The 26,054-nt window shown below is 45.7% G+C and overlaps 1 protein-coding gene across 2 annotated transcripts in view; it reads left to right on the top strand.

Annotated features, from left to right (window-relative positions):
* The window catches only part of UAP1 (UDP-N-acetylglucosamine pyrophosphorylase 1), a 31,726-nt gene extending 9,971 nt beyond the window's left edge, over window positions 1–21,755 (top strand). Inside the window, exons 3-10 of one of the 2 annotated variants that reach the window (XM_073356222.1) lie at window positions 2,851–3,026; window positions 4,661–4,833; window positions 9,652–9,845; window positions 12,106–12,249; window positions 13,301–13,489; window positions 14,405–14,452; window positions 18,421–18,487; window positions 20,168–21,755. In XM_073356222.1, the coding sequence (XP_073212323.1) occupies window positions 2,851–3,026; window positions 4,661–4,833; window positions 9,652–9,845; window positions 12,106–12,249; window positions 13,301–13,489; window positions 14,405–14,452; window positions 18,421–18,487; window positions 20,168–20,260 (1,084 nt within the window). In that variant the 3' untranslated portion in view covers window positions 20,261–21,755. The remainder of the gene's footprint in view (window positions 1–2,850; window positions 3,027–4,660; window positions 4,834–9,651; window positions 9,846–12,105; window positions 12,250–13,300; window positions 13,490–14,404; window positions 14,453–18,420; window positions 18,488–20,167) is intronic. The other variant, XM_073356223.1, reaches the window with a different exon arrangement.
* The last annotated feature ends 4,299 nt before the right edge of the window (window positions 21,756–26,054 follow it).

The raw sequence follows: 26,054 nt of genomic DNA, 5'->3' as shown, positions 1-26,054 counted from the left end.
AGACCTGTAAGCCTGACTTCAGTACCGGGCAAACTGGTTGACACTTTAAAAGAACAATATTGTCAGATTTCTAGATGAACATAATTTGTTGAGGAAGCGTCAACATAGTTTTAGTAAAGGGAAATCATGCCTCACCAATATACTAGAATTCTCTGAGGGGGTCAGCGATCAAGGGGATCCAGTGGATATAGTGTACTTTGCTTTGCAGAAAGCCTTTGACAAAGTCCCTCACCAAAGGCTCTTAAGCATAGTAAGTTGCCACGGGACAAGAAGGAAGGTGCTCTCATGGATTGGTAACTAGTTTAAAAGATATGAAACAAATGGTCAGTTTTCAGAATGGAGAGAGGTAAATAGTGGTGTCCCCCAGGGGTCTGTTCTGGGGCCAGTCCTGTTCAACATATTCATAAATGATCTGGAAAAAGGGGTAAACAGTGAGGTAGCCAAATTTATAGATGATACAAAATTGCTAAAGATAGTTAAGACCCAGGCAGACTGCAAAGAGCTACAAAAGGATCTCTCAAAACTGGGTGACTGGGCAACAAAATGGTGGATGAATTTAATGTTTATAAATGCAAAGTAATGCACATTGGAAAGCATAATCCCAACTATGCATATAAAATGATGGAGGATGGGGCGGGTCTAAATTAGCTGCTACCACTCAAAAAAGAGATCTTGGAGTCGTGGATAGTTCTCTGAAAACATCCACTGAGTATTCAGCGGCAGTCAAAAAAGCAAACAGAATGCTGAGAATAATTAGGAAAGGGATAGACAATAGGACAGAAAATATCATATTGCCTCTATATAAATCCATGGTATGCCCACATCTTGAATACTGTGTGCTGATGTGGTCGCCCCATCTCAAAAAAGATATTGAAATTGGAAAAGGTTCAGAAAAGGGCAACAAAAATGATTAGGGGTATGGAATGGCTTCTGTATGCAGAGAGATTAACAAGACAGGGACTTTTCAGCTTGGAAAAGAGACGGCTAAGGGGAGATATGATTGAGGTCTATAAAATCATGACAGTGTAGAGAAACTAGATAAGGAAGTGTTTACCACTTCTCATAACACAAGAACTAGGGGTCACCAAATGAAATTAATAGACAGCAGGTTTAAAACAAATCAAAGGAAGTATTTCTTCACACAGTTCAGTCAACCTGTGGAACTCCTTGCCAGAGGATGTTGCGATGTCCAAGACCATAACAGGGTTCAAAAAAGAACTAGATAAATTAGTGGAGGTTAGGTCCATCAGTGGCTATTAGCCAGGATGGGCAGGGATGGTGTCCCTACCCTCTGTCTGTCAGAAGCTGGGAATGAGCGATGGGATGACTCACTTTATGATTACCTGTTCTGTTCATTCCCTCTGGGGCACTTGGCACTGGCCACTGTTGGAAGACCGGATACTGGGCTAGATGGACCTTTGGTCTGACCCAGTAGGGCCGTTCTTATGTTCTAAAAGTGTCCGTGCCCAGGGGGGTTAGAAACTTCCAATGAGCAGTGTGTATGGGTCTACAGTGCACTTCCACCATTTCTGCTGGGACTGAAGGGTGTAAAGGGGGATCGCACCAGTTGCCCTTCATTCTGAAGTGGCTGCTCTTTGACCAGGGAAGTAACAGGATGAACTGATCTAGTTTAGCTCCCTCTTGTTAGTTCAGTCTTCTCTGAAAGTGGTTTTTCTAATCACTGGTTGCAGGCACTACTGTGGCCCTGCCTTTTTAAGCTGCTTGTGCATCCTCATGCCTCTGGGATAGTCTCCCATCCTGTACAGTTGGTCTCTGCTTAGGGTCTGACACTCTGGTATCCTGGCTGGGGCATACAGGGAGGCCAGCATCAAGCACTGATTTACCATATTCGTGGTAGCCATAGCTAGTGTTTCTAGAACCTGAGCCATAATCCCTCTAGTTCTCTGTGCTGCCGATTCAAGCAGAATCCCAAAAGGTCAGGAGACGCCTCATTGCTGCTGGAGGAGGCTCAAGGGCCGGTAAGTCAGCAGTGCTAGATGCTTGCTGACAAAGAGTCCTCCAGCCAAATTACCCAGCAAAGCGTTGTCCAACCCTGCTCAAGGAGGTTCACAAAGGAGCATGTTAGAAACCTTTGTATCAAACTGTGTGGGCTTGGCTGAGGAAGTGTATTGATAAGCCCAACACCAAGGAGAGGAGCAGGCTGGTGTCCCTAGGTCCCCTACACTCCTCCTTGGTGTCATGGAATTACATGGCCAGTGGGGGATGAGCCTTTCAAGGAAGATCAAGACAGCTGATTCCTCTGACCCCAGGAAGAGTGGGGAGGCAGCACCAGCCTTCCTTCCATCAGAAGAGTATTGTTCTTACCCTTGCAAGGATCCTTCCTCCTGATGTCCGCATCAGTGCCCCTCCTGAGACATTAGGCTTTGCTGCTGGCGAGTCCCAGAGTCCATTACTGTCAGTGGAAGTGTTGCTCAAGGCCTGTGAGGTTCCTCACTGGCTTGGTGCAGCTAGCCCTCATCCTCCCTAGTGCCAGTAGATCATACCACAGCAGATCCAGCTTCCCCCTGCATGTGTTCTAACCATGAGCTCTACCCAGCTCATGGAGACCACCAGCACCAGCCTCAGGGCTCCCTAGGACCCTGACATGGCCACTCAGACAATTGCTGCCAAACCTGTGGCTGCAGAGAGCTCATTGGTCAGAGGTGAAATGTTCATGTGATTCGCACGTGAGTGAGAGCTGTTCTGTGATACATCCTGATCCCAGGGGGTCCTGTTCTCTATCCCATGAGTGCTCTACATGGGCTTCAAAAACAATCCTATGTGAAGATCAGGCAGGAGCAGAGTCTGTCTCCCTATTTACTTGGGGTTTTTCTCTTCTTGCTGTGGCAGGTACATCATGACAAGTGGCAGAACAATGGAATCTACAAAGGAGTTCTTCATGAAGCACAATTACTTTGGTTTAAAGCAGGAAAATGTGATCTTTTTCCAGCAAGGGATGCTGCCTGCCATGGGGTTTGATGGCAAGATTTTTCTGGAAGAGAAGAGCAAAGTTTCCATGGCACCAGGTCTGTGCTGTTGAAATCCCATTAGTGGGGGTTTAAGGGAGTGAACTTCTCTAGCAGACCAGATTCAGCAAGGCTTTGAACAGGGCATCGAGATCATTCAGACTGGAAGGTCTCAAATGTAAGATCTGGAGGGTGATGGGGATAAGAAGCCTTGAGGAGGTGTGGTAAACCACGGTGGGTTGAAAGTTTATTCTAATTCCATCAGACACATGTAGCCAGCAGCTCGCAGGTGTTTTTTAGATTCAGAATTGCTTTGTTTGGAATCCTGTAGAATTTACAAAACGTTTCATGGTCTGTGCCAAATCCCGCAACATTCCCCCAATTTCCCATGGATTTCCAGTATTGCTCTGGTTAATCTTGAGCAGAGGGGAGTCGCAGAAATGGCTGGACTGAAGAGGCTTTGAGTGGGAGGGAAGGAGCTTGTTAGACTGCAGCCTAGGGACACCCCTTCCCTCACCCCAGAACATCTCCCAGGTTAGATTTGAGGGACAGAAAATACATAAGTGGAATAAAACGTACTCTAGGGACTTCTGGGGGTGACTTGTGCAAAAATTGATTCTAGGAAATGGCAGAGAATCGCAAGTTATCCTCATATCTGGCAGACCTTGCCTTTCAGAAAGCAGCTTGCAGGCTTAGTGTCCTTAAACATCTATATCACAACAATAAGTGCCTGCCTGTCCCTTTCCTTTAGACAAATATGGGTTTAACAAAGCCAGGCATCTTGCCTGCAAACTGGGGAGTGACCCTCTTGGTATTCTACCGAGTTATCTAGGGGTAGTAGTTTGCTCCGCTATAGCACAGCTGGGTTCCTGTTTTCCCTCTGGGACGGAGGGGGGTGAATTTGCACAGAGCGGCTTGTGGCCTATCACTCATCCATCATCTTGGTGATGGAGTTAGCACTGAGATGCCAAAGAGACTGTTTAACCCATTAGTGAATGAGGCGGGGGCGGAGGGGGAGAGAGAGGCTTTGCAGGGCTTTAGTAGTGATGAGGGGCTCAGTATCTCCTAGTCCTATAGGAACAAAAGCCACTGTTAGTCCAATCCTTCCTACCATTGGTGCCCTGCAGCCCAATGGCATTTTTATTAAGCTGAGGCAAGTCCTTGCCCTGACTTGGCATCTCAGTGTTGGAACGATCCCTAGGATCCTCAAAATTCCATCCTGCATACCTTGGCACAGCCCCTTCCCCATAGACACGTCTGTCTTATGTAGTTCCTTCTCCTTCTAATTCCCTGCATACACTGCTCCTGCTAGGACTGTTCTTCCTCCTCCCCCCCAGAGCAGGCAAAGACTGGTGCTGGCCACTCAGGGCTGTGTGCTGGCTTCTTCTTGTCCCAGCCTCTGCTGCAGGGTGACAGTCCCATCCCATCTTTCAGGCTGGGCCTGGAACAGGGCATCAGGGAAATGGACACAGCAAGGTGGCAGACCAGGGGAGAGGATATTTGGGTTGGGGTGGGCTCACAGGAGGCCAAAGTCCCACCTTGGCCCCTCTTACCAGAGTCTAGTCTGTTCCCCTGGCAGCTTCCCTCAATCTCTAGGAAGTGCTACTCCCTATGTGGCATCCAGCTGGGAACTGGCTCAAATACTCACTCCTGCTGTTTGCTTCTGGTGCAGTAACGTGTTCTCGCCTCACCAGATGGCAATGGGGGGCTGTACCGAGCCCTTGGCGCCCATGGCATCGTGGAGGACATGGAGCAGCGAGGCATCTGGAGCATCCATATGTACTGCGTTGACAACATCTTAGTGAAGGTGGCTGACCCCAGGTTCATTGGGTTCTGCATACAGAAGGAAGCTGAGTGTGGGGCAAAGGTAATGGGGCTGCCGTGGGGTGGAGAGGGTAGAGGGCCTGGCTCGTACACCCTTGAGTGCACTGGCACAATTGTCCTAATCGCACCATTGGCTGGCATCAGCAGCTTGCTCCCCGCCAAGGCTGTATCCAGGCTCTTCTGGTCCCTCTGTCTGCATGGGCGCTCTAGATCTGAGAGGGGGTTGGTACTGAGCTCACTACAATGAATGTTGGTTGCAGCCTGAAAAAAATGCACCACACATGTTAGCCCCTGTAATCAGGGATTGGATGTGGTATGCTCCAAGCTCTGTGCATGGCACCATGTGATGCCACTGGCAGGAGACTGCACATCTCAGTAATAGGACAGTACCTCTCTATCACATAACTTGATGGCCAGATGAATAGCTGACAGTTTGTTTAAATTATAATCCCTAGACTTCAGTTTCAGCATGGCCTTGTGGTTAAGAGGCATGGATAGTCCTCTTGAGCTATGTTTCAGAAAATCCGTGCACCCAGGCAGGCGGCAATGTCTCTGTTTGTTTATACGTGGTTTATAAAGCTTTTCTCAAGTGCTAGATATCGAACTCTAATGTAAAGTTTAGGTTCTGGAGCCTGATTCAGCCCCAGGGGAGCAGTATTGGCTCCCTGAGCTGCCCCGATCCTGCCCCTGCTTCAGTGTTCCTGTTTCCAGTTGGTTCTTTTGGATGGCTGAGCTATTTGAGCTCTCCGTTGAGCGGGGAGTAGAGTAGGCGGCTGTTGCTATTTCAGGCATCCGCTCCTTAGTGGACTGGCCATCTGCATGGCACTTCCTCTGTTTGTGTAGAACTACATTGAACATATTAGGGCTGCAAATTAATCACTCAAATTAGGAGATGCCTGTGCACCCTTAATTCAGTCCTCTTGTGTATGTAGTACAGCTGTTAATTACTTGATCACATAGTACCACCGCAGCACCCCACCTCATTCAGCGCACAGGATTGATGATGCGCACTGAATGGGTATTGAGGATTTTGTCCTCATTCAGTGCATAGCCCATGCGTTTACTGTTCGCCGTCCAAATCCTGCCAATTCAGAATAAGTTATTCATGGGCTCTTCTGTGCAGACATTACTGAATGTGGTGTCTCACCCCTGTGAGATGAGTGGGTGATGTCCCCATTTTACAGCTGGGGAACTAAAAACACAGATTAAAGCCAAGTGTCAGCTAACTTTCAGCTCCCAATTTGAGGAGCCTAGGACCTGATCTTTGTTCAGAGTGCTTAGAACTTTAACATTTTACATGTTGAAAGCATAGCTCCCATTGACCTCATTTGCAACTGTGAGTGCTCGGCACTCTGCAAATCAGACCCCACAGTCTCAAGTCAAATTCCTAGAAAATGAGGACCACAGTTAGTGCCAACCTGCAAAAAATTAGACTTAGGTTAAAATGATTAAAAACAAACCTATAAGAACAGCCATACTGGGTCAGACCAGTGGTCCATTTAGCCCAGTATCCCATCTTCTGACGGGGGCTAGTGCTTCAGGGGGAATGAACAGAACAGGCAATCATTGAGTAATCCAAATTATCCATACTTGTATACAATTAAACTTGAAATTGACAGTCTGAGTCCCTACTATGATCTATTAAAACCATTTAAATAAATGCTTGATCAATGAGCTCTCAAATTTCAATGAATTAAAAAGGGTGCTGCTTTTTTACATCTTCTGAGGTGATCTCAAAAGTTCAATTTTATAAATGTCAGTATCATAAAGTACATTAAGCATCAATTTCAGGCTTTACAGAAGAGCAGATGCTTGTATTTCAGTTCCTATTGTGCAGAAAAGCTTTTGCTGTAATTGCTTTTGCCATATTTAATGTTAAGCTGCCTTTGTGGCCTGTTTTAGGTATTTTCACAGTTGCGTGGTTGAAAGTATGTGCAAAAATGGGATCTCTCTGAAATAACGGCACAAACTCCATAGCTGTACAGGGGATAAGAGTTGGGCATCTGGTTTTGAACAGTGCAGTTTTCAATTGGACTGTGTTTGGCAAGTGAGGCTGGAGACTCTCACTGTGTGAGAAGTAGCTGATGGAAAGGTATCAGTCTGCAAAGGTTGACCACAGTCGTTTTTTTTCTCATTTTTTTCCAAACTGAAAGGAGGAAGAAATTATGCTCAAACTCCACTGTTTGGGCTGAGATCAGGCAAGGGAAACGTCATCCAAAAGCAAATATTTCAGGAGGTGATGGACATTTGAAAATAATAGGTTATAATGGAAGCCTGGACAAAATACAATACCTGATACATTCTAGTGCTGCCTGGTACCATATGCTATCTCTGTGGGATATGTGAACCTCTACAGAGTTCTGATTTTTCTAAACAGTGCTGCATACTGTTTTGTTGGAGGGGGTGTCCGCCTGCTGCTTGGCTGGCTGAGGTCATTTGATTCTGGCCCATGTCTCAGTGAAGCTTGGTTCAAGTAAAAGACAACTCCTAACTGGCTTGGCCTTTTATCAGCCACTTGAACATCTCATCCATATTATAATGGGAGTGTATACCTGTCATACGTGTGTTTATTCAACAACAAGCTCCTATTGTAGAATGGTAGGGAGGCATGGTCTTGTGCATAGATGGGGACCTGCAATTGCAATTCCTGGTTTCTATTCCCAGTTCTGCCATAGAGTTAGAACTACACCCAAAGTTGTAAGGAAATGTGTGATTTTTATACCTGCTTAATTTAACCACTGCAACTTTGTGTGTAGACATTCTTGCATCTGCTTTAAATCTGGTTTAAGTTTAGCTTGGAGTCATAACCCATTATATAGGTTAGCTTGCAGATTTAACTAATTTTAAACAATAGGAGTGCGAATGCACAAGTTGCACCAGTTTAACTAAACTAATGTCAATTGGAGCCACTTCTGTAAACAAACCCTTGTTGTGTGACTTTGGCCTAGTCTCTTCACATCTATTTCTCAGCTTATCCACCTGTAAAAATGACTTTCCTCACCAGGATGTGGTGAGATTTAACATTAGTGATTCCTGCATGAAAGGCACTGAGTTAGTGGTATTAAGTCAAAGCCCTTTCTCCTGTTATGTAGTGCAGTCATTACTGGCATTCCGTTGCACTTCAGTGTCCAGACATCATATGTCTGCAGGCACCTACAGGGATTGCAGCTCCATGTAACTAGTGCAGTTGTTTTTGCTAGGTACAGAATATACCTGGGGTGCAAGAGGAGCTCCTCCCCCCACCAGCAGCAGTGCTAGCCCTCATGATCCCCCCCAAAGCACTTGTGATTGGATATCTTGGTTTGCACCAGAATGGCCTTCAGATTCCATGCAGGCGAGGAGACTTTCCCAAGGAGGGAGCTGGTACTTTGTAGTTCTGAGTGGGGAGTGCCCTGGAGATAGGGTAAAGCTGGGTGTCCTATAAGACTCTTCTCTAGTGCCACACAGGGCTTCCCATGCACCACCCACCACTGCTGAACACCAGATACTCTGGGGATTTAAAACCATGTCTGCCGTGACTCACCGTATCCATCTCTAACTAAAGATCTCCGTGGAAGAGCCTTCGGGACATGCCTGCTTCCATCCCCAGGGAACCACTTCTGTATGCATCCAGCCTCTTTTGAGGAAGAACACAAAGGGGAGCTAGCACCACAAGCCAGGTCTAGGAAAGCTCAGCGTCCGCAGCCAGGGCCAGGTTTTCAGAAAGCCCAAGGCAGCGGAATCTTTCAAATTCCAATAGCTGGCCCAGACTCTCTTGTGTTCAGCACCAAGGTGAGCAGCCAGCCTGCCACAGAGGGCAGTCAGAGACCTGCTGCCTCCCCTAATGACCCTTGTGTGCAAGGCCTGTTTCAGTGTGGCTAGACAGTCTCATTCAGCTCCTGTGCAATGCTGCCCAAAGGGCAGACCACTCACGGCTCCGTTTTCTCTCCCCAGCTCCATGTCCTCCGATTCTCCACGGGCACTGTGAGCATGGAGTGTCCTACCAACTGCAGAGCCAGTGCCCTTAGCAGGAGGGAGACAGCAGTATTCTGTCCTTCCCCTGGTGCACCAGACGCTGCCAGTTTCAGAGTGGTAGCCGTGTTAGTCTGTATCAGCAAAAAGAACGGAGTCCTTGTGGCACCTTAGACTAACATTTATTTGAGCATAAGCTTTTGTGGGCTAAAACCCACTTCATCGGATGCATGCAGTGGAAAATACAGTAGGAAGAGGGGGGTGTGTATACACACACAGAGAACATGAAAAAAATAGGTGTTGCCATACACACTATAATGAGTGAATGAATCAGTTAATTGATCGCTCTCGTTGTAGTGTGTATGGCAACACCCATTTTTTCAGTGTGTGTGTGTATCTGTCTTCCTATTGTATTTTCCACTGCATGCATCTGATGAAGTGGGTTTTAGCCCACGAAAGCTTATGCTCAAATAAATGTTAGTCTAAGGTGCCACAAGGACTCCTCGTTCTTTTTGCCACAGGAGAGGAACTGTCTATGGGAGTGAAGTCCTTTCCTGGCAGACAATGTTTCTGGGAGAAGGAAGCAGAGGACTGGGTAGCCTGTGAGGGAGAGGGGCAGGTGCCAGGGAAGCACATGCAGGGGACAGGGCTTGGGTGGAGGGTGCAGAGCTGTAGAACAGATTGGAACAAAGAGGGTTGATTTATCTTTTTTTTTTTTTTCTTTCTTTCTTTCTTTCTTTCCAAGGACAAAAGCATCACCTAAAATGGCAGTGCAAAAGTTGTGAGCCCATGTGCGAGGGGCTCCCACTCATGCCCCTTTCTGCACTGGCTGTGGTAACCCACTTCACTTACAGGGACTTCCTGGACAAATGCCCTTTCATCTGAGTTCTCCTGTGTGTTCTCTGGGCAGGTGGTTGAGAAGACAAACCCCATGGAGCCAGTGGGCGTGGTATGCAGAGTGGATGGCATGTACCAGGTGGTGGAGTATAGCGAGATCTCCCTGGCCACAGCACAGAAACGTAGCTCCGATGGCCGGCTGCTGTTCAACGCAGGCAACATTGCCAATCACTACCTCACAGTGTCCTTTCTGAGAGATGTTGTCAAGTACGGGCAAGCTGGGGCCACGGGCTGTGTATTAATGCAGTGCCAAAGAGAAGAGCTATGACTTGGAAATCTAGCCTAGTCCTGTTGCAATCAGGCAAAAGCTCTTGGGCCCCATCTCACTTTCTGTTAAACACTACAGGGGTTGTAGCTTTCCCAAAGCAGAGTAGGATAAGGGGTGGGGCCTGAGTGTCTCCTTCTGGCACTAGTATTTCTCCTCCTAGCCCCTTTCTTCACAACCACCTTCCCTCAGCAGCAGCCCAGTGGCTGTGTTCATGCTCACCATGTGCAGTAAAATCCAAGCTAATGGTGGAAGGCAGGAGACTGACATCTCTGATCAGAATGAGGCTGTTCTCTGAACTTTGTGGCTCCCCTCAGGAAGTAGAAATCAACCTCAATGTGCAAGTTAGGTAAAGTACCATGCTGGTGTTGCTCTCACTATAGAGCCAGCTTTCAGAACCAGCAATCCAAACCCCCACCCTGAAGTGGCATGGGTAAAATGGCAAACTACCTCTGTCTTCACTAGATTCCTGCTTCACTGAGGTTGGGACCCCCTGCCACCTGGGAACAAGAGCCGCTTACACCTTTGCAGACAGTACGGCTGAGTAGAGTGACCAGATGTCCTGATTTTGGGGTTTCAGAGTAACAGCCGTGTTAGTCTGTATTCGCAAAAAGAAAAGGAGTACTTGTGGCACCTTAGAGACTAACCAATTTATTTGAGCATAAGCTTTCGTGAGCTACAGCTCACTTCATCGGATGCATACCGTGGAAACTGCAGCAGACTTTATATACACACAGAGAATATGGGGGGAAGGACGCGTCCAAACAGCTCTTCCCCAGTAACCAGTATTAGTTTGGTGGTGGTAGCGGCCAGTCCAAGGACAACGGGTGGAATATTTTGTACCTTGGGGAAGTTTTGACCTAAGCTGCTAAAGATAAACTTAGGAGGTTTTTCATGCAGGTCCCCACATCTGTACCCTAGAGTTCAGAGTGGGGGAGGAACCTTGACATGGTGGCAGCAAGGTTACCTTTAGCTTCTTAACCCTTTACAGGTGAGAGGAGCTTTCCCCTGGCCAGGAGGGATTTAGGCTCCTATTTCCCCCACCCTGATTTTTCATACTTGCTGTCTGGTCACCCTACAGCTGAGAGTCTGGACATGATGAGCGCTCTCCCATTATGTCTGGAATGAATTGTAACACCGGTCCCCCAGGCTCACAGTCCCTACCTGCCCTGACTGTATTGCACTACTGGCAGCAGCCCTAGCTGTCATGACTGATTAGGGACCAGCTGCAGTAGGCATTGTTGCCATTACTGTAGCCTCAGGTGGCCTTCTGGCATGTGTATTCACATGGTCATCAGAATGAAAGTTGGTGCTCCTTGGAGTGGGCGTCACACTGTTATTCTCCAGATGTCTCACCACTTTAGAATAGTTCCTCTTGCTCTCAATGCCCTAAATCCTCTTTTCCATCAACCCGATATGTTCTCTGTCCCTGGCAAGACTGGGACTGGTTAATATTGCTTCATTCCTTAATGTAAATGGAGCATGTTGTTTTGTGGATGTGGGGCAGCTGGGAGGTGGCTGCTGGGGCTGGGAATATGTGGACTGGGATGGTCGCTGACAGGTAAATAAAGAAACACAACAAAAACTGCTTCTAGAAACTAAAGCACAATTAGCAAGGGTTGAAACCCAACTAGACTATCTAGCAAAGTTAATAACAGGCATTAGGATGCATATGTGCAGCCAACAAAGCATTGAGGCCAGGGCCAAGATCTGGCTCTGTATATGAGCTTGCTTCCCCTCCACAATTCCCTCAGGAACATCATGTGCACAGCACTGGGCCTGGAGTATAAGCATCGTGCTCTGTCCACCAATTTTCTCTGCTCTCCTGTCTTTCAGCAGGAGGTGAAAGCACTGGTGTACCTGGGCTTCCTCCACTCCAGCTGCACAACCTGCAGAGGAGGTTGTGAGCCTGCCAACACTCCCAGAAACTAGGGAAGATGGGGACAGAATGGTTTGATCCAGGGGGCATCAAATGGGGGACCAACAGCAGGAGGAGGGCAGGTTGTAGGGAGTTTAGTTTTTTGTATTCTGGCCATAGGGTAAGCAAAGTGCAGGTGGCTGGGCAACCAAAAGAAGAGGCAGCTGGGAGGACAATACACCCCCTCCCAGCTGCTCCTGGATCAGAATGATTGGAGGACAGTGGTGGCTAGAACGTGCTTTCTAACTGTAGGAGGTTTTGATTCCTCTTTCTTGCCCTGGCAGCATTTATGAACCTCAGCTGAAGCACCATGTGGCCCAGAAGAAGATTCCATACGTGGACATCACCAGTGGGCAGTTGGTCAAGCCAGACAAACCGAATGGCATCAAGATGGAGAAGTTCGTCTTTGACATCTTCCAGTTTGCCAAGTATGCCCTGGGCGCTGCTGCTTGTTACTCAGGTGGTAGAATACTGCAATAGCCTCTTCCCGGGGCTGCTCAAAGGAGGAGCAGGACATGCTAGGTGCTACTGGCAATTACTGTGTTGGTGTTGGTATGCTATAACCCAGCATGGACCCGGCTGGCTTGGCGGCTGCGGTCTCCCAACAAGGACAACATGGCTTGATTAGAGGGCTCCTCCCCAGTGCAGAGTTACACTCTGGATTCCATTACAAACCGTGTAGGAAGCTGCGCTGTCACATGCAGATGATGTGGCTCTCAGCAGTGTCGGGGAGGGCTAACTGTGGTGACTCTGGCTGGTACATATAAGGATTCTGGGTCCAGCTGCAAGAGCCAGTTTTGGTGCCCAGTTCTGTCCAGTCTTCGTTCCCTGGTTTGTTCGTTTGCCTCGTTGCAGGCTGGCAGCTGCCCTGTCACCTGTCTGGTGCACTTGGCACTGCCCTTTAGCCAAGTGAGGAAGCAGCAGGGCAGGGTTGGGAAGTTCTATGCTTCCTGCTCTGGCCCCCACGTGGTCTCCCATTGTGGGCTGCTGTCACTCCCTGCCTCAGGTTGGGGAGTGGGACCAGAAACACTCTTTCTGAGGTAGGCCATTTTCCTGGAATTGGGATGAGAAGCTTCTCCCTCTGAGGCACTGCCAGCCATCTTGGTCACACCCTCTGTTGGGCACAGCCTGAATCATGGAGCTCTTGTCAGAGCAGATTGGTCTCTGGACTGACAAAAGCCACCTCCAGCAACAAGAAAAATGTGTGTTACTCCCCATGCTCAGAGCAGGAGACAGGCTCAGGGCTGTAAGGCTTAGGTGGCTATGGACTTACCAGACTGAGTGGGTGCAGTATCTCGGCCCAGAGGAGCTAATTGTGAGGCCACTGGCATTATCTGTGCTGCTGGTTGCTGGCAAGTCTCTGGGATGGAGAGAAGCAGGGAGGCTTCCTTCCAACTCCAGACAAGCAAGAATAAAGGGAATCTGTAGCAAAGCTCTTCTCTTTGACACCAAGCCATTCCTGCCTTATCCCCACTCCAGGCAGTTTGTGGTGTACGAAGTGCTGCGTGAAGATGAGTTTTCTCCTCTGAAGAATGCAGACAGTCAGAATGGGAAAGACAACCCCACCACTGCCCGACATGCCCTTATGTCGCTGCACCATTGCTGGGTCCTCAATGCTGGGGGCCACTTTGTGGATGAAAATGGCACCCGTATCCCTGCGATTCCCCGGTAAGTTGCTGTTAGCTGCCCTACCCTGCTCCATCCCCAAGGAGCAGTCTCCTTTACCATCTCAATGGCTGGTGGGAGCGGATCACATTCCCAGTTTGCAATCTAGTCTTGGTAGCACAAGAGAGCCCCATTGGCTGTCCTACCAGAGAGTACTCTTCCTGCCCTCAGGGTTTAAAGGCTCCTTCTGGAAAGGCTTGGCTGCGTTTGACTCGTGTTGTCCAGTTGACGTAGTTCTGTTACTCAGCTGAGCACCTGACTTGAGTAGGGGGTAGTGGCTGGTCTGTCTGGTCTGTACATAAGAGAATTCTTTTCATCCCATGGATTCAGATCAGAGAAAATATTAGCAAATAGTTTCCAGCCACTGTGCAACCATTCAGTAACCAGCAAACAGATCCTCCAAGAGCCTGTGCAGACTTGTTACCTGGAGCTGATGGCTAGCTGGCCACCACTCAATAGTGGTCAGAGTGCCGCCCACAAGTGAAATATGGCTTGTGGAGCTCTGCCATGTGGTCCAAGGCCACTGCTATGGGCAGAAGATCAGTGTTGTATTGCTAGTCTCCTGTAGGCCGACCTCTGCATTAAAGGTAGCTGCATGCAACTTTGCTGGTGAGAGCTGCCCTCCCCTGGCTCCTGACCAGCTCAGGCAGTTGGGCTGAGTTTGTTCAATATGGTGAAGAGGTTAGTAGAGTTCTCCACCACACAGCCTATCCTAAGGAGCAGCTAGAGTTATTATGCATCCTCACCGCCAATTGTACTCTCTGCTGCTGGCCATCCCTCTCACAGCTCTCCTCCACAGCCATCACTACTAGGGGGTTCCAGGAAGGGGCTGACAAACCGCTTTACCTCCTAACTTGGTTTAGTTCTCTTTCAGTTTGTTTCAGTCCTCTTTAACCCTTATTTATTCCCACATAACAGCTTCACAAGTGGAAAGCCAGATGCCATCACAGCTGATGTCAATTGCAAGTAAATATCCAGTGCCAGGCTGTGTGCCATGCATGGTGATGGGGCTGTACTTAGGTACTAACAGGCTCTGCATTTCACTGCAAGGCCAAGTGCCTGGTGAGTGGCAGTTCGCACTGGTTGGTGTGCACCGCTTTCATGGTGACTGGCTTCTGGTTGGGAGCTACTAACAGAATGGTAGCGAGGGTGCATGCTGGGGAAACTGAGAGCATGTCCTGCTAAAGAATCCTGTATCTGTTGCTTCTCATGGTCACTAGATCCAAAATCAATGATTTATAATATTCCATGTGTTCTTGCCTGGACCTATCTCAAGTCCAGGCCTGTGTGTGTTCATTCCTATTGCTCCTCTCAGCGGTGAGACTGAGTGGTGTAACTTGAGGCAGAACTTAGCCTGGCAGTTGGAATTTGGGTTTACAGTTTTGCTGATGCAGGAGCCAGGAAAGACTTCAGCTCCCTTCTGTGGCTGTGCTGTCTCTCTTTAGTAAGTGGATCTGAATCCAATACACACTGGGAATAGGTGAGAGCGAACCATGTGAAAATGGCATGAGAGCTCTTCAGGGCCTTGCAAAGTAGGCACGGGTTCATTGTGGCCTTCTGTCAAACTGTTCTTCCTGCACCAGAGGCTGGTTGGAACTCTAGCTACCATCAGCTGGCATTTGAACTTGTACTTCCAGAGAGTCTATGTATTTCAAGCCATAAATGGAGACCATCTTCTTCAGTGTTCATCTCAGGCCTCACACTAGGGAAACTAACTGGAAAACCGTTTCCTTAAAATGTTAGGAATTGGGGCTATTTGCCCCAGGAGCCTTGTCCTGTACGTGTTTGAGATAAGGTCTGCCTTGAACTCTTTAGGAGACAGTGGTCATTCAGACTTGCTGCTTGCTTCTGTGATTCATTTTAAATGCTATTCCTAGGGGAATTCTGCGCCACTGCGCACATGCAGAAACATGTCCCTTCTCTTTGCTTTTCCACAGAAACCATTTTCTGTGGGGAAGCAAAGAAGCTGCACCAGTGCTCACTCACCACTCCCTGGCAGCATGGTTTTGTCTGTTTGGTAAATCTTCACCCAGGGGAAGGAAGGGGTCTGCCAGAGGGGGAGGAGTATGACGACTGAGACAGCGTTCCTGTCTTGGTGGGGTGGGGGTTTGGGTCTGCGCAAGGTTTGGTTGGGGGGGGAGATTTAGGGGGTGTCCAGCTGCATAGGGGTTGGGTGGACAGGGGGAGCAGCTCCCCATACAGTGACCCCTCCCCTACTTCCTGGCCCCGTGACTCCTCAGCCACTTGGGGAGGGGTCACTGTACGGGGAGCTGCTCCCTCTGGCTGCCCAGCCCCCATGCATCAGAAGCCCCCTCTGCACCCAGACACCCCCACCTCCCCAGTCTCCCCCCCCCACACTGAGCCATAACTACCTTCACCTGGACTCCACTGCAGAGTTCCATTCCCCCTGCACCCAGAACCCCCCAGTGAGCCCCTGTGCATCCAGATCCCCTCCACTGAGCTGCCTGCACCCAGATGGCGCTACACAGAACCCTGATACTCTTGAGGGAATTCTGCATCAAAACGTTTTTATTCTGCATATTTTGTCAAAACAATCACACCATTTTAATTTTAGCAATGTAATACTTGTCAGCAAATAAGTGGTGTGATTTTGTGTTTTGACAAATAAAATATCCAGAATTTAAAATATTGTGTGCAGAATTTTAAATTTTTTTGGCACAGAATTCCCTCTGGAGTAACACGCTGATTGTGCTGGTGTCTGACACTCCACCATCAGTGAAGATGGAGTGTTTGATTGTGAGCTAAGAGCTGGACAGAGAGAGGGAGACACACACACCCCTCTTTCCCGCCCCCCCCCCCCCAACTGCTTGATCTATGTCAGGTGATAAGGGTGATCAGTCATTGTGAATCTGGGCAAGATAAAAAATCAGTAAAGGAAGGGAAAACATCGCTCTAGTACTTTTTGGTCAGCTTGTCCAGCAGCTTGGATTCAAACTTTTCCATTCCCACATAACCGTTAAGGCATGGGAGAGAGTGCCATGCTTATGACTGTGAACACTGCTAGATCTGCTAGATCTTCCTGAGGTCTCATTTAATAATCAGCATAGCCCTACATGTACCCAGCCACATAAAGAGTGGAATTGCTGAGTCTGACATGCTTATCTCCTGGCCCTTTACATGTAGAGGGCCACATCCTTTTTCCCGTTCTACCAACCTCTCCAGCATATTTCCCCCTCTACTTCTGTCCTGAGATGCCATGAGTTCTAGTTTCAGAGTCAAACAGATTTCCTGAGGCTCTCTTGGCTGTGCTTTGAAATGGGGTATAGTTAAAGAGGGGTCTTTCTGTTTGTACTGTAGTAGTACCTAGAAGGTACACCCATGTGATCTAGGTACTGTACAAACACCAAAAATCCGTCCCTGTCCAGAGAGCTTAGTCTGTCTAGTGCTTGTGTTTCCTATCACCCAGAATCCACTTAACTCTCATATAAAGCCCTTAATGATTCTGGTTGCCCTGCAGAACCAGTACAAGTTGGTATTTGTATTGCAGAAACAGAAGACCACAGCTGAGATCAGGGACCTGTTGTGCTAGGTGCTGTACAAATGTAGTGAGCCAGCCCAGGCCCTGCTGCAGATCTTAGTCTAACTAGACAACAAAGGGGGGCAGGAGACAGGCACAGATATGATGGGACTGCCCATGGGTCACCCACCAGGCCAGTGGCACGGCTCGTGATAGAGCCAGAGTATCCTGAGTCCCAGATCATGCTGCCTCCTAGAGAGAGTGGGATTCTGTCCCCCTTGCACTGCATCCGGTAATGACTGCCACTGCCAGAATTAGCATTGTTCAACACAAAACAGAGAATATGGCCATTGAACTCATGTTGAGCAGCTCTTTGCTCTGGAAGTAGCCTCACTGATTTAGGTCTAGTCTGCACTAGAAAATTAGGTTGGCATAACCTGAGCAGAGTTGTTAAGCTGACCGAAGTCCTTGTGTAAACAGCAATAGGTGGATGGATGTTGACCTAGCTACTGTTTCTCAGAGAGATGGCTTACCTACGCCAATGGGAGAAGAGCTTCCATTGGTATAGGTGATGTTTACCCTGGAGCACTACAGTGGTACAGCTATAGCATTTTAACTGTAGACGAGACAGAAATGCAGTCCTCAAGCAGTCCCACATCTACCACCTGACTCATGCCAAGTAGTATCTAGCCTTCAGGTACAGGGGTGATAATTACAAATTGAGTAAACTGGATCTGAGAGCCACTCAATGGTGACTAAATATGGGACAGCAGTGGACAGGAGATCAGTACTTTTTAAAGCCTTCTAAAATCTGCTTTGGAAGCTCTCGCAGATCCATCTCATGTGACTTCCTGGAAGAAATTTCATTTTAAAAAGGTTAGCAAAACTTTAGATGCAGCTCACAATTGTTTGCTTCTTCTGACTCCAAAAACACACCTCCAGCTTCTGAATTGGACTAAGAAAAACCCTGGCATTAGGCCGGAGTCCCTGCATGCCCCAGAGACAGTCTGAGGCACCCTGAAACAGCTACACCTCATGCACCCTTACAGACAAGCAGTCTGATACAACATGGGGGACGGGCTGATCATGCAGAAACAAGAGAACAGGATCACACTGTGTCACTTCACTGGGTCTTCCCCAATCAGCCACTGCCTCTGTCTCAGGCTTAGCAAGCATCAATCCTGCATGCACAGCTGAGGCTTGATGAACCTGTGAGCGAGCCAGGCATTGGAAGGTAGTGCCGGAGTACCAGCCATGTTCATTCCTTAGTATACTGCACTTGCCCCTTTCATTGGCATCAGGGACTAGTGAACACACACAGTTTGCTTATACAAAGTGCAGCTGCTTACACCTGGAAGGCTGCTGGCGTTTAAGGGCTGAATTCTCCAGGGCTCTTACTGATATAGTCACCACAACTAAAAGCATGTTTAACACAACTTTTCTCTTTCTGCCATAGTTTGAAGGACGCTAACGACTTGCCCATTCAGTGTGAAATTTCTCCTCTCATCTCCTATGGTGGAGAAGTAAGTTCCCCCCCCCACCCCCTTCTTTCTAGCTGAAAATGCATTTGTAGACTAGCTTAATGAAGTTTTCAGGTGACCGAGTGGGTTGTGCAAGTTATGATCTGTCTCAGAGCAGGCTCTGTAATTGAAGGGGGAGGAGAGAGAGAACGGGAGGGTAGAGTTGGCTTGTTAGAGACTCCCAGAATTTCTCCTGTTATGAGGTTACCCAGGCTTTACTGAGTTAGGCAAGGTGCATCCTTGATGCTCTGGAGGTGGACTGTTTGTCTATTCAGGGCCTGACTTTGCCCATGCCTAGGGGAGTTTGCTTTGTGTGCCTGCTCAGCAGGCAGATATGCTTTGGCTTTCTGGAAATATCACCCCTTCAGCTATTACTTGGTGAATATGGCAGTGAGTCTGTTATCAGAACAGTCTTACAGGTCACGGGTATGTCCTACTGTAACTGGATGCATCAAAATTCTGCAACATCTTGCAGTACATGGTGCTGCCTCTTACGTAGGCCGCAAATTAGTAGCTGAAGGGAGTATTGCTGGATTCCCTGTGCAGCTTAGAGCCCTTGCTTTGAGTTTCATTAAGACCAGCTCAGCGAATCGGAAGCTGGTACTTATTGTAAAGAACCAATTCAGTCCACAGGACAGCCCCTTTGACTGCTGGAATTACACACTCATCAGTTCAGTACAACTTCCCTCTTGTGTCCTGTCCACCCTACCTTTTAACTGAGCTGGTGACCAGTTACTGCTGTGGCTTGCTCTAAGCAGCATTGGCCAAACTTGGCTGGGAACCGTGGTGGCAAGGTGGCCCAGGTTGACACATCTTTACGTAACTTGTACCCTATGGTCAACTGGGCACAGAGCAGATGGGGACTGCCCCAAGACATTTTCTGGCTTGACCGTTCCTCCTTGTGCAGGAAGACTTCCCAGAATACCTTGCTGCAGATATTGCTCTGCATACATGCCCTTTGTCAGAGCTGCTCAAACTCCTCGAGAAATCACTGAAAAACCACCCTTAGGCAGCCTGGTAGATGGGACATGCCCCCAGAGCTGTGATGCTAGGAGCCCTGCTGTTTAGGCCAGTGGTATGTGTACCCATGGGGGTATGCAGAAGTCTTCCAACTCATCTAGATATTTGCCTAGTTTAACAACAGGTTACAGAAAAAGCACTAGCGATATTAGTACAAACTAAAATTTCATACAGACAATGACTTTTCTACTGCTCTGTATACTATACATTTCAGTGTAAGTACAATGTTTATATTCCAGTTGATTTTTCATAATATGGTAAATAAGCAAATTTGTCAGTAATAGTGTGCTGTGACATCTCTATTTTTGTAAGCACGTAGTTTAAGTGAGGTGAAACTTGGGGTATGCAAGACAAATCGGACTCTTGAAGGGATACAGTCATCTGGAAAGGCTGAGAGCCACTCATTCAGACAAAACAGAACCTTGTATCTTACAACTGGTTAAGATGATGATTATAATCTTTAGTTAAAGGTTGTCATGCGGATGGGCACAGAGCATTAACTATTTAACCAAAGCTTTCTGCTCTGGAATGTCACTTTAATTTGCTCACCCCACTTAGTTAAGTATCTAGGTTAAGTTTGCAGGTAGAGCCATTCTTAATGCTGCTAAACCTACTGGGCTGTAGTCACCTGCTTCTTAACAGCAGCTATTTTTCTCCTTTTAGGGTCTGGAAAAGTATGTGGAAAACAAAGAATTTCATGCCCCGTTGATCATTGATGAGAATGGAATCCATGAGCGGGTGAAGAACAGTGTTTAGACTCTTCTGCAGGAAGCCAGCAGACCCAGCATAGCTTGTGACTTCATCTGTGAATCCAAACAAATGAAGGTTGTAGCTGTAAATGGTAGGGGCTGGTCTTGTCCTCTGAATTTACTGGCTTGTGGCACATTGTTTTAAATTAAAATAGAGACCATCTAGTCAGTCCCCTGAAGTTAAGTACAGATGTGGTATTGCTCTCCACACTTGAAGCATGGGCATTTTTTTAAGTGTATAAAATAATAAACAATTGTACATGCTGAAGGGTTTTTAATGGTACAAGGAGAGGTTCATAAATCTTATCTTTAAAAACAAATAGGATCAATGTCACTGTCCACATTCTGCCTTTTTAGGGTCATCATTTTGTTAGTACATCTGTTTTGGCTTTGTGTACACTAAATTACTAGGTTTTATGTGCATGGTATTAATGTATCTGGGTGTTGGGAAGTTATGTTAACTGATTGTATTATGCTCTTCCCACAGTTCTGTTCACCTATGTCAAGTATCCCACAACACTGCAAAGCTGAAGTCAGCTTTGGCATTAGAAAATAGGAAACCTGTCAAAGCAAAGCTGCATAAATACCTTGTACCAAGTGCAGTTAGGGAGTACTTTCCTGGCTCATCAACACTTGCAATGTAATATTCAGAACAAGATATGGAAAAGTATAGGGAGGTACCAAGGACAAAGCTGGCACAAACTAATAGGTTAAATTTAAACTTTAACTGGATGTGCATGGGTCATTTAGCTTGTAACAATCACACTAAACAGAAAGTAAACAGAAGTGGGTTTGAGGGCATATCTTTGAAGCCCATTTGTCCTGAGGTCATGAGCTAGCTAGTTGGATTTGGAGTATCAGTCTCAGAGATTGGACTTTGGGGGTCCTCGCTAAATCAGGGAAAAATTATATTGTTACTTTGGCAAATAACTGGTTAACAGATTATGGAAAGCAAAAACTGCCTTCTGGGCATAAAGCCATATTTTTAAGAATATTTAAAGATTAAGTAAAATGTTTTCTGTGCAAAATACCCAGATGAAGCAAAGGCTAAGTGGCCACTATTTGCAACAGAACACTATTTTGTGCTAAAACGCCAGGTAGACATATAAAAATAAGCCATAGCAAATGAAAGGGAGAAACAGGATGTTTTAAAGCATGTTGTCATACAGTACAAAAGACCATAGCAGTGATTTGGTCACATTAAAGGCAATCCAAAAAGTGATCCATTGAGTCATGTATGTAATTTTGTTTAAATTGGAGATGGAGGGAAAAGGCAAAAAAGGGAGAAGACAAAGAGCAGAAAGGAAGGGCTATTTATACAGTGACACACAGTCTATTATCCAAAGCAAGAAAGGGCACTACTGTAAACAATTTGGAGTACAGACAAAAGCAGTAGGCACTTGGGAAACAAATACAGGTTTTGCAGGCACAGGTAGCAATCCCCATGCTCTTCCCGAAGCCAAGATAAAGAACAGGTCCTGGCTCTCAGCCCTCCCCTGCTTCTAATGCACAGAACCACTCCTCTCCCAGCTGATGATATAATTTCTCTAATATTTTTACTTTTGGTTCTAGTTTTTGTCCTTTCTCTGTCCAAATCTTCCTTTTCTTTTGTATTCTTCACTTGGCTCAGTTTGCTGAACTCACTGCTGCTGTCTGCTTTGAAATGCCCTACCAGAATTAGTTAGTTATCCCTTGGCTTGTGCTTACTTCCTTTCCTATATCGATTCTGTCACTTCCCTTCCTGCAATTTAAAAACTAAGTGATAATTATTACAGAAATTCCTGTTGGAGAAAGAGACAAAAAAAAGAAACAAAATTACCAAAATGCCAAAGGTAAAAGCTTTACTTTAAATAAATTCAGTAAAATGAATTTTAACCCTTCTGGAATTCAATACCTAAAAATATAGTTGCCAAGCAACAGAATGCTAACTCTGCTTTTGATCCTAAAACTGCTTTTTTTCTTTAACTAGACACTAATGAATACATATTGATTTCTTATTTCTGTATAGTAGTATTCTTAAAGTAAGCATATTGTAAAGTAATGTAAGTTGCCTTGACAAATTAATATGGGATTTTAATCAATTAAGTTTTTAAATAAAATCTGCCTAATTTTTATTTTGTAGCATACCTTACTATAGTAACTTTTAATGCTTCATCTTGTATATTTAACAATTTTGGCACTATTTGTCTTTAATTGTAAGTAATCCTATATGTCATGTTATCCTGTGTGTCATGTGACTATTCTTGCTTTTATTTTACTATATATTTCAGTTTTGTTGCAACAAAATCAATTTTGCACACATAATTATAAAAGTGTTTAACATTAATGGTACTGTTTTGATATTATGGTTGCACTTCATAATACCACTTCAGTTTTTCTGCAAAGTTCAAAATGGGGTCGGTTTATAAATGTGTATATTTCTGCCTCAAATTCAACTGCAAACAAAATGTTTTAAAACTGTGGGGAAAAGGTCAATATTAATGCAAAAACATTTAATAAGATCATAACTTTGTTATAAACTTAGTTGCACCTTTATTAAATATTAAAATAGTTAAGTTTAATAACCAAGTGTTTAAACTAATTTTCTCATTATGTTGCATAATGTTAGCCTAATAAATTTCAGCAGATTTCTCTCCCAAGCACAAGTAAATGTCATAAGAATTTATCAAATTTCATTTAAACTTCATTTTGCTTTAATTTTTATGCTGTTTTGTGCTGTGTTAACAATTGTTATAAAAGTTTTTGTGCCTTAAAATTAAGTTGAATAGCTATAACATACAAATTAACTAACAACCTTGGATAAAAATTGTTGCTAACTTTCTTGCTAAAACAGTGCTCTGGTGGTAGATAGGGAGGAGTGCAATTAATCTCAGAACATTGTGAGCACTATCTTGGCATGAAGCACTATATTTATTATGGAAAACTGATGCACATGTTAAGGAAAAAAGACATTTATGCAAAAACTGCAAAAGCATCTAAAACAGGTATGTGCGCTAATGAACTAGGAAACTCAAAACAAACAGCAAAAATTTTAATAAATGTGTAAAAGAAAAATTAAAGAATAGAAAACCAGGCCCCATGTCTGTCATAGCCTGGGCCGAAGCATAACTTGTTTCAGCGATGGCTTGGTCCCTATCACATTGTGAACAAACTGAGCTCATCTGTGTATAAACTTGGGTTACTGGAACCAAAAAATTTAGAGAAGTCAATCATATTAAGAACATAAGAATGACCATACTGGGTCAGACTAAAGGTCCGTCTAGCCCAGTATTCTGTCTTCCGACAGTGGCCAGTGCCAGGTGCCCCAGAGGGAATGAATAGAACAGGTAATCCAGGGATACATAACTAACAAAGAGAGAGCAACTGGGAATATTAACCAACATAAGCTGTTTAAGGGTGCATACCACAGACTGGAGCCACCAGAATATGTCAGTGTGCAGTGAAGAAGCTCCCTGGGCATCAGGAGAAGAAAAGATAAAATGCTTTATATATTAGACTGGTCAACTACACTTTAATCTACAATACACAGACAACTGAGTATGCAATTAAGTATAGAGGTAGGTGGTGTACTATGCATTTGGTGCAAGCAGCTCATGGCCCTCAGTGACCAAGTAGGGGTTCTGAGAGACCAGAGTACTGAACCAGAGGAGCTGAAGACGACTGATGTACATAGGAGACTTTCTAGGACCCAGTAGAGCGGGTCTCACCCCCAGTCTGACAGGAGGGTGAAAGTCTCAGGGAAGGAGAACATCAAGCTGGAGCAGAAGGCAATGACCCTGTAGTTGGGACCCTTCTTCCCAATAATGTCATGGTATCTTCTCTCACTGAGGACACCCTTCCAAGAGAGGGAACTCCAGTTAATAGGAAGACAGGTAATCGTTATGGGGGAAATTTGATCTTTAGAAATACAGATAACTGGGTTTGTGATGACTTGGAGAACCACATGGTGAAGTGCCAGCCGGGTGCAAAGGTTGCACGTCTCCCAGACATCTAGACAGATTTATGTGCTGTGCTGGGGAGGAGCCAGTGGTCACGGAACATGTAGGTACCAATTACATAGAGAAGGATTGGAGAGAGGTCCTGGAGGCCAAATTTAGGGGTAGATAAGAGATTGAAGTTCAGGACCTCCATGGGAGCATTCTCTGAAAGGCTTCCAGTTCCAGTTGCATGGATGAGACTATGGTGTAGGGAGGAGGGGATTTGATTTATTAGGAACTGGGAACCTTTTGGGAAAGGGGGAGCCTATACAGGAAGGATGGGCTCCATCTAAACCAAAATAGAACCAGATTTCTGGCATGTAAAATTAAAAAGGTTGTAAAGATGTTTTTAAACTAAGGGCTGGGGGAAAGGTGACAGGTACGGAGGAGCACATGGTTCTGACAGAGACATCCCTTGGGGCAGATTTAGTACAGGGGATTCTTTGTATTCTAGTAAAGAGGCGAGGATAGAAGCTGATAAAGTACAGGGAGAACTGAAGAGAAAGTCAAATGAAAGTCTCATTCAATTACATCACAACTAAACTATCTATAACTAACTAGGACAGACAACTAAAAAGTGACAATGCATTAGTGCTTGTGTACAAATGCTAGAAGTCTAAATACTAAGATCAGTGAACTTGCAGGCCTGGTATTAAATGAGGATATTGATCTACTAGGCACCCTAGAAACTTAGTGGAAGGATGAGATATATATGGGATATGGTAATACCAGGATAAAAAAATATATAGGAATGATGGAGTAGGTCGTGATGGGGGTGAGGGGACGTACTATACGTGAAGAAAGCATAGAGTCAAATATAGTAAAGATCTTAAATGAGTCAAACTGTACCATAGAATCTCTAGGGATAGAAATTCCATGCTTGAATAATAAAAGTATAGTAGTAGGAATATACTGCTGACCAGGATGGTGATTGTGAGATGCTAAGGGAGATTAGAGAGGCTATAAAATTTTTTTAAAAAACCTCAATAGTAATAATGGGGGATTTCAACTATCCCTATATTGACTGGGAACATATCAACTCAGGCTGGGATGCAGAGAAAGTTTCTAGATACTCTATTAATAACTGCTGCTTAGAGCAGCTAGTCCTGGAACCCACAAGAGGAAATTTACAGGCAAATTTACTGAAATGATAGTACAGAATGGAATTATCAGACATAGATGAACAGGTTTTGTTAAAAAGTCACATGGCTTTTTAAAGGGAAAATCTTACCTCCCCCATCTCAGAATTGTTTTGAGAGGGTCAATAAGCATGTGGACAAGGGTGATCCAGTGGATATAGTTTATCTAGACTTTCAAAAAGTCTTTGACAAGGTTCCTCACCAAGGACTCTTAAGCAAAGTAAAAAGAAAAAGGAGTACTTGTGGCTCCTTAGAGACTTCATGCATCTAATGGAGTGAGCTGTAGCTCCCGAAAGCTTATGCTCAGATAAATTGGTTAGTCTCTAAGGTGCCACAAGTACTCCTTTTCTTTTTGCAAATACAGACTAACACGGCTGCTACTCCGAAACCTGTCATTAAGCAAAGTAAGCAGTCACGGGATAAGATGGAAGGTCCTCACATGCATCAGTAACTGGTTAAAAGACAGGCAACAGAAGGTCAGTTTATATAAAGGAGAAAGGTCAATGGATGGACCCCTAAAGATCTGTACTGGGATCAGTGCTGTTCAACATATTAGTAAAACATCTGGGAAAAGGGGTAAACTGAGGTAGCAAAATTGCAGAGGATACAAAATTACTCAGAAAGTCCAAAGCCGACTGAGAAGAGCTACAGGGGGATCTCACAAAACTAGGTGACTGGCCAACAA

The sequence above is a fragment of the Lepidochelys kempii genome, chromosome 8 (assembly GCF_965140265.1).
Source record: "Lepidochelys kempii isolate rLepKem1 chromosome 8, rLepKem1.hap2, whole genome shotgun sequence".
Lineage (NCBI taxonomy): Eukaryota > Metazoa > Chordata > Testudines > Cheloniidae > Lepidochelys > Lepidochelys kempii.
The sequence above is the reverse complement of the archived record's forward strand: the minus strand, read 5'-3'. Positions and strand labels throughout refer to the sequence as shown.